The sequence below is a fragment of the Mus musculus genome, chromosome 16 (assembly GCF_000001635.26).
Source record: "Mus musculus strain C57BL/6J chromosome 16, GRCm38.p6 C57BL/6J".
NCBI lineage: Eukaryota > Metazoa > Chordata > Mammalia > Rodentia > Muridae > Mus > Mus musculus.
Window position 1 is genome coordinate 94,690,170 of NC_000082.6, and position 18,934 is coordinate 94,709,103.

General features: G+C 47.5%; 1 protein-coding gene across 8 annotated transcripts in view; it reads left to right on the top strand.

Annotated features, from left to right (window-relative positions):
* The window catches only part of Dyrk1a (dual-specificity tyrosine-(Y)-phosphorylation regulated kinase 1a), a 125,573-nt gene extending 120,223 nt beyond the window's left edge, over positions 1-5,350 (top strand). For 4 of the 8 annotated variants that reach the window (XM_011246094.3, XM_011246096.3, XM_011246098.3 and 1 more), the window contains one exon: positions 1,412-4,895. In XM_011246094.3, coding sequence (XP_011244396.1) covers positions 1,412-2,032 — 621 coding nt within the window. In that variant the 3' untranslated portion in view covers positions 2,033-4,895. Of the gene's footprint in view, positions 1-1,411 lie in introns of all 8 variants that reach the window. The other 4 variants (NM_007890.2, NM_001113389.1, NM_001347731.1 and 1 more) reach the window with 2 other exon arrangements.
* Positions 5,351-18,934: the final 13,584 nt, after the last annotated feature.

Here is an 18,934-nt window from a genome sequence, read left to right on the forward strand (position 1 = left end):
AGGAGAGAGGCATCCTCATTGTTAGATTACTTTCTTTACAACCACTATGATTGTGTCAGTGACTGTCGTAATTTAAGATGTTATAATTAACTGTGTGGTAATGGGTTCAGGCAAGAGTAGAATGCTGTCCACTCAGGTCTGTCAGAGAGCACGGAGGCGCAGTTAGGTCTCTGTATTCTACCGTGTGGATCTCTTCTCTCGGCCTAGGGTTATAGGTGGGCAGCAGGAGTTGGCCCTACCCCATGGCAGCAGAGCCCTTCCATCATGTAGTGTGGTTTGCAGTATCAAGTATTTCTTATCTGAGACACAAACGTTGGAGTCATAAGGGTTTCGATTTCAGTTCTTTTAGATTTTGGTTTAGTTATTCACCTTTTACTCGTTGAATATCTTTAATCTGAAATTGTACTATGAGTGGCTGGCCTGTGTTTTCTTTATGAGATCGTCTGCCAGTTTTGTTTTCCCTACTGGATTTTCAGGAGTTTCAATTCCATACAATTTTTATTGAATATGTACTTTAACCATTTGTGCTAGACTCTAGTGGTAGAGACAGCCTTTGCCTTTCCAGAGCTCACAGTGACACAGCAAGCACACTAGGCTTGGGGTGCCCCTCTGAGGTAGGTATTGCCTGCATTGGGTTGGTAAAGTTCTGTGCTAGACCCCAGCACAGTCGGCCCAGCAGTCCAGAGTCATGTGACTGAGAAGGACTTTTGTTAGATTGAAGCATATTGAGTGAAGTAAACTAAACGCACACTATCTGAATGAGGCACCTGAGAGAATTCGGGAGTTTTCCCTCCCCATGAGTGCAACAGTGAAGTAGGTGTTGAGGTTATTGGTCATTTGTGCCCGGACTCCTAGCAGCTTGTGACGTAGCAGCAGACAGGCTTAGTGAGACCTAGACAGGTTTATTCCATTTCCATCCACAGTCTTGCTGGTGGCCAAGAGAATATCAAGTGGGGAGAGGGAAGGGCAGTGAGGGTGGCACAGCATCAGCCTTTGCCACAGGCGCTTAGGACTGTGTCAGGAACTGCACTGATCTTTAAAAAGATGTCCAAGCAAAGATTAGAAACAGAGGAAAGAGTGAGTGCAGATGCCTAGAAGTGTCTGTCCAGGTGAAGGGGTGGGAGGAAGACCTGGGCTTATTGGAGCTTACATAAGTAAAGAAATGTTGGAGAAATAGCTGTGGAAGGTTGGGCGATGGTGTCAGGATTTAGGAATACTTTATGTGCACTAGGATACACTGAAGGATTCTGGATGGGAAGCACTCTGCTTTGGAAGGATATACTGCTCCTCTCAGTGGGTTGAAGAAGGGAATATACCTACCCATGAGTGAGTGAGCGAGCACTGGTGTACATGTCAGGCATGGCTTAAGCTTGGAGACAGTGCTGATAACCCTTTCACAATGCCCCCACAGGTGCGCCAGCAGTTTCCGGCTCCTCTGGGATGGTCAGGCACTGAAGCTCCTACACAAGTCACTGTTGAAACTCATCCTGTTCAAGAGACAACCTTTCATGTAGCCCCCCAGCAGAACGCATTGCATCATCACCATGGAAACAGTTCCCATCACCACCACCACCACCATCACCACCACCACCACCATGGACAGCAAGCCTTGGGTAACCGGACCAGGCCAAGGGTCTACAATTCTCCAACAAATAGCTCCTCTACCCAGGATTCTATGGAGGTTGGCCACAGTCACCACTCCATGACATCCCTGTCTTCCTCAACAACTTCTTCCTCGACATCTTCCTCCTCTACTGGTAATCAAGGCAATCAGGCCTATCAGAACCGCCCAGTGGCTGCTAACACCTTGGACTTTGGACAGAATGGAGCTATGGACGTTAATTTGACCGTCTACTCCAATCCCCGCCAAGAGACTGGCATAGCTGGACATCCAACATACCAATTTTCTGCTAATACAGGTCCTGCACATTACATGACTGAAGGACATCTGGCGATGAGACAAGGGGCTGATAGAGAAGAGTCTCCCATGACAGGAGTTTGTGTGCAACAGAGTCCTGTAGCTAGCTCGTGACTACATTGAAACTTGAGTTTGTTTCTTGTGTGTTTTTATAGAAGTGGTGTTTTTTTCCCAAAAAACAAAAGTGCAAAGCTGCTTGAATCAGAAGGAGATTAACACACTGAACCGCTACAAGAGGGCAAAGCTGACTTTTTTTTTTAACTTGAAAAGATTGCAAAGGGACAATGAAGTTTTTAAGAGCCATGTCCACCCATCTTCACGGAGAGCTCAGAGTGTCCTCTTTCTGCCTCCCCCATTTAACTTCCATCTCCTGGTCACAGTGGGTTTTGTCTTTCTATCCAACAAGAGTTAATGTTCAGCTGTTGGTCTTGGTCATTTGCCAACTAATTTTAAAATAAAAAGGCACTGCACATAATTTGCATAAAGGGCCCCATAAGGGTGTTTTGTTTTGTTTTCATTTTTATTTTTTCCCTTTTTCCCTTGTTTTGTTTTGTTTCATTTTGGGCTGGGGGTGGGGTGGGAAATTTGGGTTTTTTATGTCCTCTACACACTTGGGCACGGAAATGCAGTACTGTAAGGAAGAGGGACCTCTAGCACACACAAACATCATCTTCAGCTGTGTGAAAGGGACGATTGTGTTGACATTTGTAAGGCACATTAAGCATGCTAAGTGGCGGGGATCAGGACTCTCCTATCTGAGCCTACTGAGGAGCAAAGCAGCCATTGCATGGGATCCTGTGGGTCTCCTGCTGGAGAGGCCACAGGAGGATAGGATGGAACGTGACTGGTCGGTCTCCTTACCAAGGCGCACTGAGAAGCAATCAGCGGGTCGGTTGTGGCCAGTCCTGGGGAGGTCTGAGTGGTGGTCCTTGGGATAACCTTTGGCCTTACGGATTTGGACTCGGAGTTAGAAGAGCCCACCATTTCAGATGCAATCACTTGTGGACATGCGTTTGCAGACAGTCCTTAATGCTGAAAACACAGAGAATGGGTAATTCAAGAGGCCTTTCTTTTAAAATAGACTTTTGTGACCCACTAATTGTAAGGTATTGCAAGGTCACTTTGCGTGTGTCATAAAGCTGACTCCCTTCTTGGTTGAAGGCCACAGAGGTAGTGGTTTGCTTTGATGGAAATAGCTACAGCTGTGTCCCTTCCTGCTTTTCCCTTTTCTTTGGCTTTTTCTCGGCACGTGGTGTCTCCACCATTTCTTCTGCACAAAGACGTCTTCTGTTCACCCTGAACATTTTAAAATGCAGAATTTTATGTGACTGCTTTTTTGCCTCACAATTATGCTGTGAATTTTACAAAAATTTATTTTCTTTTTTGATAATTTATTGTACCAAAGCTGTTTTTATAGCACATAGATGTCTGTAACCAATAATGTCGCAGGCCTGCACTTTGACACAGGTGTAACGAGACCGTTTTAAACGTCAGTTGAAATGATGGCTGTACTATTGCTTAAACAAAACTGGAACTGTTGTTGAATCCATAGCCAATACATTTACAGCAATCTTGTACTGGACAGAATAGATTGACATCTAATTCAAGATTACAACACCTGTCACATTCTAAATGTGTTCAGGCTTCTGAAGGGAAAGGGACACTGGATCCAGAAGCTATGGAGCCAGCAGTTGATCTTGTATTCCTGATTAACTTCCTTGTAAACTTGAACTTGAGACCTTGATTGAACCGACAGGTCCACAGTAGGAACAGGAAGCAGGCAGAGCTCTGAGCATGACCTGAAGGAAGCAGGCTGGCACTAGCAGTTGCCTTGTCTGGAGATGCTGCTGCCTTCAAGTAGCACAGTCTGGCAGTGGCTAAATCTGTGTTCCCATTGAAATTGAGCAATTTTAGGGTGTTATACTCTGAAGCAGTTGAATTGGGAGAATGAAGATAGAGTAATTTCCCTGTCCAGGATCAAAAGAAGCCTAGAAAGAAGCAGTGATCTACCTCTGCCAATAACCCTGTTGGAAGCAACGCAGCAGAACACCACGGTACTTTTTATTGCTTAATTCCACGTGGCTGACTAGGTCAAGGTTTGTTTGGTGTTTTTTTTTTTTTTTTTTGTTTCTGAGCAAAAGCAGGTTTTTTTTTGTTTTTTATATGTAAACAAAAGAAAGGCCTAAGCTCTGTGAGTGCAAGTGGAGACTCAGAGAGCCCCGTTTCTATAAACACAGACACTTCAGGTGTTAATCAGGAAACCCATATTGATTTTGTAATTAAATGTCAAGCCTGTGGATTGTTTTGAGCTTGGTAGTTGATGAGCATTTCCGTACAGAGGCCTCACCTTGAGCACAGCACTGTCAGGAGGGCGCAGCGCCTGTGGCTGCGGAGCCCCAGGTGCCACACACCCACCCCACGTGGCTCAGGTCATTCTTTTTTTCTTTCTGTGCTGGTTGCCACATTTTAGCAAGCACCAAAAAAGAAAGCAGTTTTTAAAGCTATATTTACGTAAAGAGAGCCACACAATCCAGTGCTTCTGCATACCGTGTCACGTTACAGTCCAGTTTTGTGTGCTTTACTACACAGTTTGGTTACAGGACTTCTGTGCATTGTAAACATAAACAGCATGGAGAGGTTAAATACCTGTGTTCAGATTGTAAGATCTAGTCCAGACTTGCTGTGTATATTGTAACGTTAAATGAAAAAAGACCCCCCTTTGTATTATAGTCATGCGGTCTTATGTATGATAAACAGTTGAATAATTTGTCCTCAGAGTCTTTACTATGCTTTTTTAAAAATTAACTTAAGGAAAAATGTAAACAGTAAAAAAACAATCTTCGTGTGCAGTGAAGCGGGTCCGGGTGTGGTAGGTAAAGCAGGCACAATCCTGTCGCCTATGTAAAGGGAAAAGACTTGTGAGACAGAGACATTGGCTGCAAGTGTCTTTGAAAGTAAAAATTGGAGGTTTAACAGATAATTTGGTTTTTAAAATGGATTCTTTACCTGAGTGATTATCATGTTGATTTGTGCTCCCCTGTGGTACTGTCTCTGTGTTGAGAGCACGTGGGGGCCTGTCCTGTGGGGATGAAGGACAGAACTGAGTGCCATCTCCCTGAGTCTGCTCTGTCCCTTTCCTGTGCAGAGCCCGGAATCCTGCCGTGCGGAGGCAGTTTCTAACCCACAGCCCTCTCTTTTCAGTGCTAGCCTGCACAGGGTCTGTTGAGTGGCCTTCAGAAGGTAAGAAACTTAGGTAGAAAAGAAACAAATGTGATTCTGGACACTGTGCTCATAGTCAGAGCTTGTGTACCAGAGCAGAACTGCCTTTTGTCATGGGCTACAGGACTCTGCTTTAGTTAGGTAACAAGCATATTTTGTGATATTGGACAACATACCCAAGAGTTACTTATACCTAATAAATAGTAGAACTACTTTTTTTTTTTTTTTCATTTTAAACAAAGCTGCAGTAATCTAAGACCTCAGAACTTGGTCACTGTCCTTGGTTCCCACTTACATGTCATTAAATGTCATGTTCTTACAGTGAGGGACACATAACATAAAGACGGGCGGGAAGCACTGCATTTTAAATTGACCCCAGCTCTGTTTGAGTGGCCCGCTTTTACTATACTTGCCTTGAGAATCCGGGCTCCTCTTTTATGTCTGGTTTTGTCTGGAGACTATGTGCAGTAAGTAGATCAAATGGTCCATTCTAAACGCAGGGCCAGCCTCTTTGTGTTGTGTGTGAGGACAGCCTGGGGATATGGAAGCTGTGCGTGGCACTGGTGGACTGAGTGCAGCTCCCATGGTCCAGGCTGTCTGCAGGGCAGCTGTGTCTGCAGTGCAGACTCAAGCTGCGCTCCTGCTCCTCTTACCTGTTTTGCCAGGTCCTGGGTGTCAGCAGCTGAGGTAAGGAGCCAGGCTGCTCTGGGTCAGGACGGGTCTGTTGTAGCACCATTAACCTTGGCTCAACACAGGCACTTGGTCACTTTCAAACACACTGTCCTCTTTAATCTTGACACAAAGCTTTTCCCCAACTGGAGACTGGCATAAACACAAAGTGACTGCCTGGATCAGCGGCTCTCAACCTGGGGTTCCTTTTGGGGTTGAATGACCTTTCATGGATCCCCTAAGACCATTGGGTAACAGATCTTTAACACATAACAGCAAAGTTACAGTTAAGAAGTAACAATACAAATAATTTTCTGGTTGGGGGGGCACCACAACATGGGACGTTGTGTGAAGGGTCTCAGCATCAGAGCAGTGGGGAGCCGCTGGCCTACATTCTTCCTGTATGGAGCTCCTGTAGTAGACGCTTTCCCCGCTTGCTCTCACCTCAGTCCCGCCCCCATCCAGATGGGTGGGCTACACTCGTGTCTTTGACCCAGCTCTCTGACCTACCCTAGCTAGACTGGGCTGGGTTCTCAAGGAACAGTGCTCAGAAAGGAGTCATGCTAGCTAATAAGGCAGCTTCACCCTTGAGTGTGGGACAGAGATAGCACGAACCCATGATGAAGACGCAGAAATCACCATGTTGGGGCTTCCACGGAGGATCAGGGCTCTGAACACGTGAGGTGAGGGGCCTGGAGGTGGGGTGGAGACCGGCTTGCTAAGTATCCTAGGAAAATGTTCTGGGATCTTTCAGGTTGGGCATTCCAAAAGCACCAAGCAGACCTTGCTACCTGTCTGGAGAACAGTAGTTGGCTTGATGATTGTTCCAATATATTTTGGAAGATTGTTACCATTGGGTTTTTATCTTACTGTAATCTTAAATCCCTTCAGCCATCCCCTAATTCTTTGCCTGAAGCCTGTAGAATGAAGAGGCTGAGCACGTCGGGCAGAGTCTGACGACTGTTGGGTAGTGGGCACCCTGCCTCGGCCCACGAGAGAAGAGGCATAACATAGTAGAGCCCGCCCAAGGCTGGAAGTGTTGGCTTTTTATAAAACAGACATAGGAAGAGGGCATTGGGTCCCATTACAGATGGTTGTGAGCCACTGTATTGGTCTGGAAACTGAACTCAGGACCTCTAGGGAAACAACCAGTATTTAATTGCTGAGCCATCTCCAGCTACTGGAAGTGTTGGCTTTTTAGGATACAGTTACTAGCCATTGTAGAGTAGCACCTATGCAGGTTGGGTAAGATGGGTTGATGAACTCCTTTGGAAATGAACCACTCACGTGAAATGGCTTTGTGTTTAAACCCAAGGTATATGCTGGGAAGTAGCCGAGGGGTACAGGGTAGGCAGTGCTGGCATCCTGGGGCACCTTTCTTACTTAGTGGGGAAAGGGTGGTTTTGATCAACTCGTGATCTCACCGAACTGTCACATGGGTACCTACAGGCCTAAACGCAGGTCAGAGGTCTTTGCAGAAGCACACAAGCCCCACTCAGTGTTTGATTCATGACGTTGGCGTGAAGTCAGGTCATCTTTTTAGAAAATCTTGCTAAGGTTCTGAACCTGCAGCTAGGCATGACTAGAGAGCAAGGAGAGGCGTGCAGCCAATCAAGAGCATCCTAAAAGGGGCTTTTACTGTTTGCACACACAAGACAGCTGAGTTGTGCTTGCATCACAGTATTGCAAGCAAGGCAGCCGTTCAGGTGTATACAGCACAAAGCACACACATTACTTGGGTGATCTTCCAATGTGGTGGTAGGTGGCTGGGCGTGACATCTTATCAGTAGTGGTCAGAAGTCCCATGAGGAGGATGTGTTCAGGGTATTTCCCAGTAATGATCTGGGTTTGCTTTCTTGTATCTCAGTCCTCCGGCCTTTTGCAACCAGTGGACTTTCCTCTCCCCAAGGCCTGGGCTGAAGATTTGTGTCGTAGTTACAGGCTTTAGCTGGAGTCAGGGATGGGTTCAAATCCTAGCTAGTGCCCATTAGCTCCAGTGACTCCTGGCAGATCCCTTCTTCATCCTCATGCCTGCCGTGTTCATGGGAGGCACTTTGTGAGGTGTCGATGAGTGGATGCAAATAAGGGTCTTGGCACATGTGCACATGCCTTGTGTATAGGTAGCATGGATCTGTGGCATGAGTGAAACCTGCATTTTCCACATGACCATACTGGAACTAGCTGAGTACTGAGCAGCCTGCAGCCTCTCTGCAGCCTGGCTGGGTATCAGCTGTAGTAACTAGCTTCCCCACCACACAGCTGTGGTAACTAGCTTCACTACCACACAGCTGTGGTAACTAGCTTCCCCACCACACAGCTGTGGTAACTAGCTTCCCCACCACACAGCTGTGGTAACTGGCTTCCCTAGCACACAGCTGTGGTAACTGGCTTCCCCACTACACAGCTGTGGTAACTGACTTACCTAGCACACAGCTGTGGTAACTGACTTCCCTCGCACACAGCTTTGGTAACTGTCTTCCCTAGCACACAGCTGTGGTAACTAGCTTCCCCACCACACAGCTGTGGTAGCTAGCTTCCCTAGCACACAGCTGTGGTAACTGTCTTCCCTAGCACACAGCTGTGGTAACTGTCTTCCCCAGCACACAGCTGTGGCAACTAGCTTCCCCACCACACAGCTGTGGTAACTGTCTTCCCTAGCACACAGCTGTGGTAACTGGCTTCCCTAGCACACAGCTGTGGTAACTGTCTTCCCCACCACACAGCTGTGGTAGCTAGCTTCCCCACCACACAGCTGTGGTAACTGTCTTCCCTAGCACACAGCTGTGGTAACTGTCTTCCCTAGCACACAGCTGTGGTAGCTAGCTTCCCTAGCACACAGCTGTGGTAGCTAGCTTCCCCACCACACAGCTGTGGTAACTGGCTTCCCTAGCACACAGCTGTGGTAGCTAGCTTCCCTAGCACACAGCTGTGGTAACTGGCTTCCCTAGCACACAGCTGTGGTAACTGTCTTCCCCACCACACAGCTGTGGTAACTGGCTTCCCTAGCACACAGCTGTGGTAGCTAGCTTCCCCACCACACAGCTGTGGTAACTGGCTTCCCTAGCACACAGCTGTGGTAACTGGCTTCCCTAGCACACAGCTGTGGTAACTGGCTTCCCTAGCACACAGCTGTGGTAACTGGCTTCCCTAGCACACAGCTGTGGTAGCTGTCTTCTTAGCACACAGCTGTGGTAGCTAGCTTCCCCACTACACAGCTGTGGTAACTGTCTTCCCTAGCACACAGCTGTGGTAACTAGCTTCCCCACTACACAGCTGTGGTAACTGGCTTCACTACCACACAGCTGTGTTAACTGACTTCCCTACCACACAGCTGTGGTAACTGGCTTCGCTACTGCACAGCATCCATTTTGCAGTTGGGGATGCCATTGGCTTTTGGGGTTTTGTTAGTTCCCTTGGCCTTCTCATCTCTGTCTGTGACTGTAAGAACCAGCACTGCCTTTTTTTTTTTTTTTTGGACAAGGTCTTACTGTGTATCTCTGGCTGTCCTAGAACTTGCTATCAGAGTAGGCTGGCCTCAAACTCACAGAGATCTGCCTGTTTTTGCCTCCTGGGAGCTGGGATTAAAGGTGCATGTCACTATGCTAGGTAGGCCACACTGATTTTTTTTTTTTTTTAACCAGCAATGTTATTAGGACCTGGGAATTCTGTGTCCAGTGGTCATTCACAGTCCCTCACTCACTGCAGCCTTCAGAGAAATGCCTGATTTAATCACAGAAAATATGTCTATGTGTGTGAGTGGGGTACTTGTGTGTGCCCACACATCTGTGTGCAGGTGCTCATGCCCACACATGCACAGGGATGTGTGTGTGTGTGTGTGTGCCCACACACATGTGTGTAGATGCTCATGTCAGAGGTTAACAGCATATTTCCCTCTATTGCTGACCACCATATTTTGAAACTGTGTCTTTCTCTGAATGTGGGGCTTGCTTTTGTGGTTAGACTAGCTGGACAGCCAGGGATCCAGCTGTCTGTCCCCTTCCCACACTCTCACCCCATCCCCCAGTGTAAGGATCACAGACCCCTGCACTTGGTATGCACATGGTTTCTGGGGTTGGGAGTCTTGCCCTCACACTTACAGAGTCAGCACTTCACCCCTCTCCCCCAACCATGCTACCTCAGTCCCATAGTTTTTTAAGCTATGAGTAGACAGTGACATCAGGGAAGCTTTGGAGATTTAAAAGCAGCAAGGCCAGTCTCTGCCGTTGTCCTCTCTGAGGAGTTAGCTTTGCAGATGTGTCTGTCCCATGTCCTGTTCAGCTTGCTGCAGGGCTACTCCCTTCTTATTTCAACATATCTCTTCTCATAAGTAAATTGTAAGGGTGAGAGAGTCTGTGCTCTGAGTAAGTACATAGCTTACAACGGCCTGGGTGCATTGAGACCACAATGGATGATGATGTTAAGATAGATGGAACAGCCGGGCGTGGTGGCGCACGCCTTTAAACCCAGCATTCGGGAGGCAGAGGCAGGCGGATTTCTGAGTTGGAGGCCGGCCTGGTCTACAAAGTGAGTTCCAGGACAGCCAGGGCTATACAGAGAAACCCTGTCTTGAAAAAACAAAACAAAAACAAAAAAACAAAAAAATCCCCAAAAAGATGGGTGGACAGCCTCCAGGCAGCAGAACCACAAGGACAGCTTTCTACCTGGAAGGCAGACTTGTGCCAGTAATAGCTGTGATCTCCCCAGGTAGGTTTACAACACCTCTGCACCCAGGAGATGCCTTTTGTGGCATGAACCTGGCCTAGTGAGTGCCATTGCCACCAGCCGAGTGCAGGGCTGGAGATGGCTGAGTTGCGGCTTACACCGAGTCCACCAGTTCTCACCTGGATAGGGTACATGTTCCACAGTGTCTGTTTTCTCGTGGGAGGTTGGGTAGTGGAAGAATAGGCCTCCCCTGCCACTCATGCAATCACAGTGGCCTTAGCATTTGCAGAGATTGGAGGAACTCAAAATGCAGGGGCCATGCTAGCGGTGGCTGGGCGGCAGGGATGGTGGTGTGTGTGTTGGGGGGAGTTGTACAGCTTTCATGTGGACCACCAGCTACAAACTCCACCTCAGTTCCAGCTGAGTCTTGGCTGTGTTAGGTCTCCCACTTGCCTCTTGAACTGGAATCCAAGCAGCAAGACCAGAGCTCTCCTTTCCTGGCAAGATTAAAAGGGAATGAAATTGAAACATCTACCTGCTAACAGAATCGTAAAAATGCGAAGAATTCCCAGGGAGAAACCCAGCATCTTACAGACAGGAACTCCAGGCTGTGCACAGGACTGGACTAGAGAAACGGTCAACAACCACCAACTGCATGAGAAAGGCTCCAGGGCTGGGAGGGAGGAACCCAATGCATTTCCTGCTCTCAGGAAAGATGGGAAAAGTGGGAAAGGCAGCCTTGAGTAAGCCACACTTTAAAGCATCCTAGTGTGAGCCAGGGCTGAGGAGGTGAAGGGTGAGCTCTTGCTGGTGACTGACTGTAGGGCTTAGCTGATGCCATGCAGTCCTGAGCTATAGAAGGGGAGCTGACAGGCCCTGGGAAATGCTGGAGTCGGAAGGAGAAGGAGCCAGAACTTGGGCATCTTTAGTGTTAAGGATTTGAAGGGCATCTAAGAGCAATTTTGGTACAAAAGAGTGGAGTAAAGGAGTTGGGCCCAAGGCAGTAGGATTTTTGGCTTTCCTTAAAAAGACAAATGATAGAGAACAGGAAGTTAGAGGGATAAAACCTGGAGTCTTAGCCGGGTGGTGGTGGCGCACGCCTTTAATCCCAGCACTCGGGAGGCAGAGGCAGGCAGATTTATGAGTTCAAGGCCAGCCTGGTCTACAAAGTAAGTCCCAGGACAGCCAGGGCTACTCAGAGAAATCCTGTCTCGAAAAACAAACAAACAAGCAAACAAACAAACAAACACAACAAAAAACCCCCAGGAGTCTTGATAAACCTTCGTGCTCCCTGCAGGCTAGCCTTCAATACCCTCGAACCCTTGGTCAGGACTGACAAGGACACAGTGAGTCTTATGTCACTGCCTTAGTTCCTCAGTACTAGAGAGATTGAAAAACAAGAGAAGGACATTAAACTTAATTGTTGTTTGGCTAAGCTAGGGAGAGAGAGAATCCAATTCCTCTCCAGCGTGCCTGTGGCACAGTCTTGTGATCTACAGGAAGCAAGGCAGAGTCCAGAAGCTGTGTGTGAGCTGCGAAGCAAGTGAAGGGTGGGGGTGGCCTCCTTGGCCTCCTCTCAGTGCAGGCCAAAGTTGGTGTTAAAGGTTTCTTTTTGCTTTATAGTTTAAAATGTTTGTGTGTGTGTGTGTGTGTGTGTGTGTGTGTGTGAGTGAGGGCACATGCACTGTGGCTTGTGCGGTCAGAGGACCGCAGTGAGCTCCAGGGACTGAATTCAGGTTGTTAGGCTTGGTGGAAGGGCCTTTACCCACCAAGCTGTCTCGCTGGCCCGTACACATTAGTGGTTCGAGAAACTGGTGAAGACCTCTCTAGATTTGTGGAAAGCTAAGAATTCATGTTGAGGATGACCCAGCTGACAAGGAAAGTCTCTGACTTCTAGTTTAGGCCTCTTTCCAAGTCTCCACGAAGACTCACCATGATGTCTACACATCAAAACCTTCAGGTGTGTGTTCCAACTGTGGAGACCACCAGCAGTCATGGCTGAGAATGACAGTGTCCATTGACATGGGGTCTCCCACAAGGGCTAAGGATGACGTGCAGGGTTTGGACAAGTCTGCTGCGGCAGTGGGAATGTTGGGCAGGTTTGTCTCATGCTGTCTTCATCTCCGTTGACATGAAAAAAGCCCCCAGAAGCCTCCGAAGAACCCCCACTGAGCGTTGCTCTAAATCTTGTCCAACCCCTTCCCTTCTCCCCCTATCATTGACTCCCTTCCATAATTCCACTGGGTCCGGAATTCACTTGATTCATTGTTATGTTGGGTCTGTATGAGTCTGGCAGCAGCTGGAGACCATTGGTACGCCTCTCGGTGCTACATTTCCACTGCGTCCACAGCCCCTCCTGCCTACGTGCAAACCAGCCTTCCAGTATTCCTGGTGCACGTGAGTTCTCACATAGGACGGTATTGAGTACTAAGGGCTGCACCTCTGGAATAAAGAATTAGGGGGCCATGGGTTCTAGATGAAGGTGAGACTGAGGGAGGCTATTGACTACACTCTAGCAACCATCCAAGGCCCCCTCCTGTTTTGTCTCCTTCACATATCCTTGTGGTGCGGTGGGTCCTTTCAGAGCAAGAGAGTCCTAAAGGACTGGGGTGAACTGGCATCAGCTTCCTGTCTCTGGCAAAAGATTTGAGCATCAGCAAATCACAACACACCATTCTGCCTTTGCACGGCCCACCAAAGTAAGGAATGGGTTTTTACATTTCTAAATGGCTGAAATAACATTGAAACAAACACTAACTTTAACCTTACCATCTGAGCAAAATGCTGTTGGAGTTTAGCCACCCTTGCTTACACATTGTCTTGTGATCATGTTGGTGCAGTGGTGGCGGCTGATCGGTTGCTGCGGAGATTGTGTGCTGTCACTGGACCTGCAGTGAGGCAGTCGTTGCTCAGTGGCACGCAGGTGCTCCCGTGTGACGCTGCAACACAGCATTTTTGTTTAACCCCAGCTATATGAATGATTCCTGGAGAGGCCTGAAAAATGTCTACTCACCCCAGCTAGGGCACCATGACAGACCAAAGTCCCACTGAGTCCAGCTTACTGAACCAGCAAGTTACTTGGGCTTATTTAGAGCACTGTGGGGGTTACTTACAGGACCGTTGGTTATCTTAAACAACCACACCGTGTCAGCCTAGGTAAGTGGAGTTGCCTTTTTTGTGAGCTCTCCACACTTACTATGCTCTAGCACCCCCTGAGACCCATCCCACCCAGCCTTGAGGGTATCTTGCTCAAGGGGTCAAAGCTGCTCTGTTAAAGAGGTGCTCACAGGACAGTGCTCACCAAACCCAGAACCCTCACGTGGCTTCCAGATGGAACTGAACTACGTGTCACTACATGCTGAGGTATAGCAGAGTCAGAGACACGTCAGCTGACATCTCAAGGGACACAGTCTTTGCTGATGATACACATTTTCAGTTCAAGGGGCTGGAGAGGTTTCTCAGCACTTGAGAGCACTTACTGCTCTTGCAGAGAACCCAGATTCCGTTCCCAGTATCCACAAGGCCCCTCACAGCCACCTGCAACTCCAACTCCAGGGACTCCAATGCCCTTTTCTGGCCACCTTGAGATTCTAATGTATTTGGTACTTACACATACATGAGGGGAACCAGATACAAATAAAATAAATCTATATAGTAAAGTGTATTTTCAATCCACAAACTCATTTTCAGAAAAAGTAGGAGACTTAAAGTTAAATACCATAGAATATAGTTGTTTATTTTAATGGTGAGAGTCTGGAAAGATGGCTCAGTGGTTTAGAGCACTTGTTGCTCTTGAAGAGGACCTGGGTTTGGTTCCGAGCACCTGCACGGTGGTTCACAACCATCTATGACTCCAGTTATAGGGGATCCGATTCCCTCTGACCTCCAAAGGCACAACACAGAATAGGCCTCCCCTGCCACTCATGCAATCACAGTGGCCTTAGCATTTGCAGAGATTGGAGGAACTCAAAATGCAGGGGCATGCTAGCGGTGGCTGGGGGGCAGGGATGGTGGTGTGTGTGTTGGGGGGAGTTGTACAGCTTTCATGTGGACCACCAGCTACAAACTCCACCTCAGTCCCAGCTGAGTCTTGGCTGTGTTAGGTCTCCCACTTGCCTCTTGAACTGGCTGTGAAAGACATCATATCTACGGTGAGCCCTGTCGTACTGAAGTCTTCTGGGCTTCCTAGTGGGTTATGTTGGTCTGTAGATCATGCCTACACTACAGTGACTGGGAGGGTTTTAGTAACTGATAGCCCAGCTCCCCATAAGCCACTTCTCTTGAGAGTTTCCCCAGTTCAGTGGGCAGGCCTTTCCATTTGAAACACATCATTTCAGAAGGGTAGTCCATAATGGGTTTTAACCTCCTGTGATGGTTTGTATATGCTCAGCCCCGGGAGTAACACTATTAGAAGGAGTGGCCGTGTTGGAGTAGGCATGTCACTGTGGGTGTGGGCTTTGATACCCTCATCCTAGCTGCCTGGAAGCCAGTGTTCTGCTAGCAGCCTTCAGATGAAGATGTAGAACTCTCAGCTCCTCCTGCACCATGCCTGCCTGGATGCTGCCCTGCTCCCACCTTGATGATAATGAACTGAACCTCTGAACCTGTGAGACAGCTCCATTTAAATGTTGTCCTTATAAGAGCTGTCCTGGTATCTGTTCATAGTTGTAAAACCCTAACTAAGACACCTCCTGACTCTGCATTTGTTAAGTCCACTTCAGTGTCTCAGGAGTGTTTGGAATTGTCCTTGTTTAAAGATTTACCTGGTAAGTTGACTCTGGGGTTTGGTTCCATTTGTACTGTGAGGGGTACTCCCCTCATGCCCACTGCCTTCCGTTTGGCTGTGATTTGGGTGCCTGAAAGCCAGTGGTTTCTCATCCTGCTTTGTACCAAGTTCTCTCCTTGTTTTCAGTCATATGTCCACTGAACCTTTTGGTTTTTTTTTTTCTTCTTCCTAATAAACAATGTTATTCACATAAAATAAAATGGCTTATAAGATATAAAATGCCAACAGAGTATTTTATGCCAACAGAATATTTTATGCTTTCTTCTCCAGCACTGCCTGGTTTTCTCTCATCCTTCGCTGGTGAGTCCGCAGTGTGTGGTGAACTCCTTTGTGCATTAATCCACTGTAGATGACAGAACCCAGTCGCCTTCCTAAATCCTCTCAATGCCACTGCCTTGGCAACCAAGCCTCAACACATGAGCCTGTGGAGCGATGGAGCGATGGCTTCATATAGCACCACCACAGTGGTGTTCAGGGGTGAGAAGCTGGGGAATCTAAGGTGTGCATGGGGACAAAGACCTCAGTGTTCTACACCCGTGTCCTCAAATGTCACAGCTCGACATACGACACACACAAAGCACCAGTGAGCTGTGAAGGGGTCTTTTCATTCAGTTGCCTGTGTTCACGGGGTCACCCACTGGATACCCACACAGGACTAAGTGGAGAACTGGTATTCTGTTTGCTGTTTTAAACATCTGTTGATTAGCTGTGTTCATGTGCACTGAGGTCAGAGGATAACTTTTGAGAGCAGTTTCTTCTATCTTGTGAGTCCTGGGAATTGAACTCAGGTCGTTAAGCTCGGTGACCCAGCTATCCAGCCCAAGAGTGGGTAGTTTTATTGGTTTGTGAGATATAGGCAAAAGCCATCTCCAGTGTTCTGGGAGACCCTTTGGGCAACTGTTACCATGCCACCCATGGTCAATAGGTGTTCTCCAAAGCAGAGCAGCTGGGGGCAGAGTTTAGTCATGTGACCTCTCTGTGAACAACACATTCAACTCAGTTACTGATCTGTGGAAAGAACTCACAGCAATTACTTTTCCTGCTTTCCAAAACCACAGAGGACTGGCGGTTTCCTACCGTCTCCACACTGGAGGTTACACCTCGGACTCGGTCTCTATCCTTGTCCTGTCTTAACAAACACTGAAGCCCCCAGTAACTGTCATCACTCTGATGCCAGCCTCCTTAGACCTCACGTATGATGAGGTCATGTGGTGCTTGTCTTTCTGTGATTGGCTCATTTCTCTTAGTGTCTTTTTTTTTTTAAACAGAAGAGTAGTATTCAAACACACGTGTGAATGCATGTACACACACATTCACACACACACACACACACACACACACACACACACACACACACACTTTCCTTATCCACTCATCTGTTGGTAGACATTAGGTTGATTCTATATCAAAGCTTTTGCCCTGTGATAAATAAAACTGTCTTTAACAAATTCATCTTATTTGGTCTTGAATGGCCGGACTGTGTGTGTCATTCTCTCTGCAGTCCTCTGAAGATGCGGTGCTCTTCCTATACAGCTGCTCTGATGTCCACCCCACCATTGGGGTCCAGGTCGCTCCTCATAGCCTCCTGGGTACTTACCTTCAGTCTCATTGGCAGTAGCTGTACCCGCTGGGCTATGTGCTGCCTCACTGTAGTTTTGATTTGGAGAATGGAGGTGGTATGCTCTTCTTGTGTGTCAAACTGGGTCTCAGTACATTGACTGGGCTGGTCTGAAACTTATCCCCCAGCCTCAGCTTCCCAGTGCTGGGTTTAAAGTGGGTTACCACAATGCCTGGCTGCTACTGTGTTCTTTCCACATACCGGTTGGCTGCTGTCTGTGTGTCTCATCCTTGGGAATATCTATTCATATTCTTCTCTCCTCATTCTGAAAATTAGGTTGATTTTTGTGTTATGTGGTTGCTTGAAAGTCCTTTTCAAAAATAGGATCCATGTAGACTTACTATAGGTGCTGACCCCTGGAAGGACATGAACCCTTCCTATCCAGGTAGACTTATTGTAGGCTGACCTGTGTGACCCCTGCCCCTGGGAGGACAAGGGCCCTTCCTCCTGAGGGCTTCAATTTTCATGCTGCTTCTTCTCTATGGACTGTTGGGTGTTTTCCAACTGTTGCATTTCCCTATTAATTTAGAAACTGTACAGTTACCATGGTGACTATGAGGGACATTTCTCATCAGAGAGCATTGTTATTTAGGCTCCCGAGTGGTCTGCCTGGGTGACACAGGCACAGCTTCACCAACTACAAACTCACTCAGATTACACGCCACTGCTGGCAGGGATTAATTTCGGATGCTTTGGCCCGTTGCTCTTTATACAGTCGTAGATGGAACTTGCCTCTTTTGGTGGAGTGTGGTAGCACATATCTATAATCCCAGCCTTTGGGTCCAGCCTATGCTATCTGAATGTGTGAGTATGTATGTATGTATGTATGTATGCATGTATGTATATATATATATGTGTGTATATATTTATGATCTATCTACATATCTGCGTTTCTGTCTCTCCTTTCTCTCCCTCATCCCCCTTTCCCTCTTCCTCCTTTTCCCTCAACCTTTTCTTCTGTATGAGTTTGTAACCAGGTAACCAGGTATTACTGTGTAGCTCAGGATAGCTCAATCCTCCTGCTTCTGTTTCAATTTATTTGGGGGGGGGGGAGAAAGAGAGAGAGAGAGAGAGAGAGAGAGAGAGAGAGAGAGAGAGAGAGAGAGAATGAAGAACGAAAATGTGTTCTCTGCTTCTGAGACATGGGTCCTGAGCATCGAACCTGTGACCTCGGGCTTGCTGGCATGCTTCTTTACCCTCTGAGCCACCTGGCCAGCTCTGCCCTCTTCCTACTCATTGTTGCTTTCTGCCTGTCTAGGTTCTCCACTAAGATTGTTTTCATTCTGTTCAAAGCGCCTCTTTTAGGTTTTTTTTTTCCTTAAAGTTGCTGATGGTGAATTAGTTAAGTTTTTGATGAGAGCACGCTACTTCTATTTCTGAATATTAATTTTTCATTAACTAAAGAAAGTGCCAGAGACAGCGCCAGAATGTTCCCAAGTGTTCTCGCCTGGTTTCCTGTGGTGTGGACGTGCTGTGGAGTCCCAGTGTGCTTATGGAATTCAACAAGGCCAGCAGCAGCAACGCAGCTCTCTAGCTAATGTATGCACACTGAAGCTTTCAGTGTCTGGCTTTGCTGCTTGCCAGAGCTCCCATGATGCACTGCGCTCTCCCATCTCTTCCTCTCCCTTAATCTGGACAGTCCTCTGTTGTTACCTTTCCCAATCCTGGCCTTATTTATTTATTTATTTATTTATTTATTTAATGTATGTGAGTACACTGTCACTCTCTTCACACACACCAGAAGAGGGCGCCAGATCTCATTGCAGATGGTTGTGAGCCACCATGTGGTTGCTGGGAATTGAACTCAGGACCTCTGGAAGAGCAATCAGTGCTCTTAACCCCTGAGCCATCTCTCCAGCCCACTAGCCTTTTCTTTTATAGAATTCCCACTTGCTTTGCCTCCTTCCCCCATGCCTTCTTACGTGCGTACCTCAGTTACATATTTTCGACTAGAGTACCAAAAATTGATGTTTGCGCTTGGTGTGGAACAGGAGGTGCTCGCCCTGATTTTATTCTTTTGAAACAGGATCTCATCGTAAAGCTCTGGCTGATCTGAAACTTG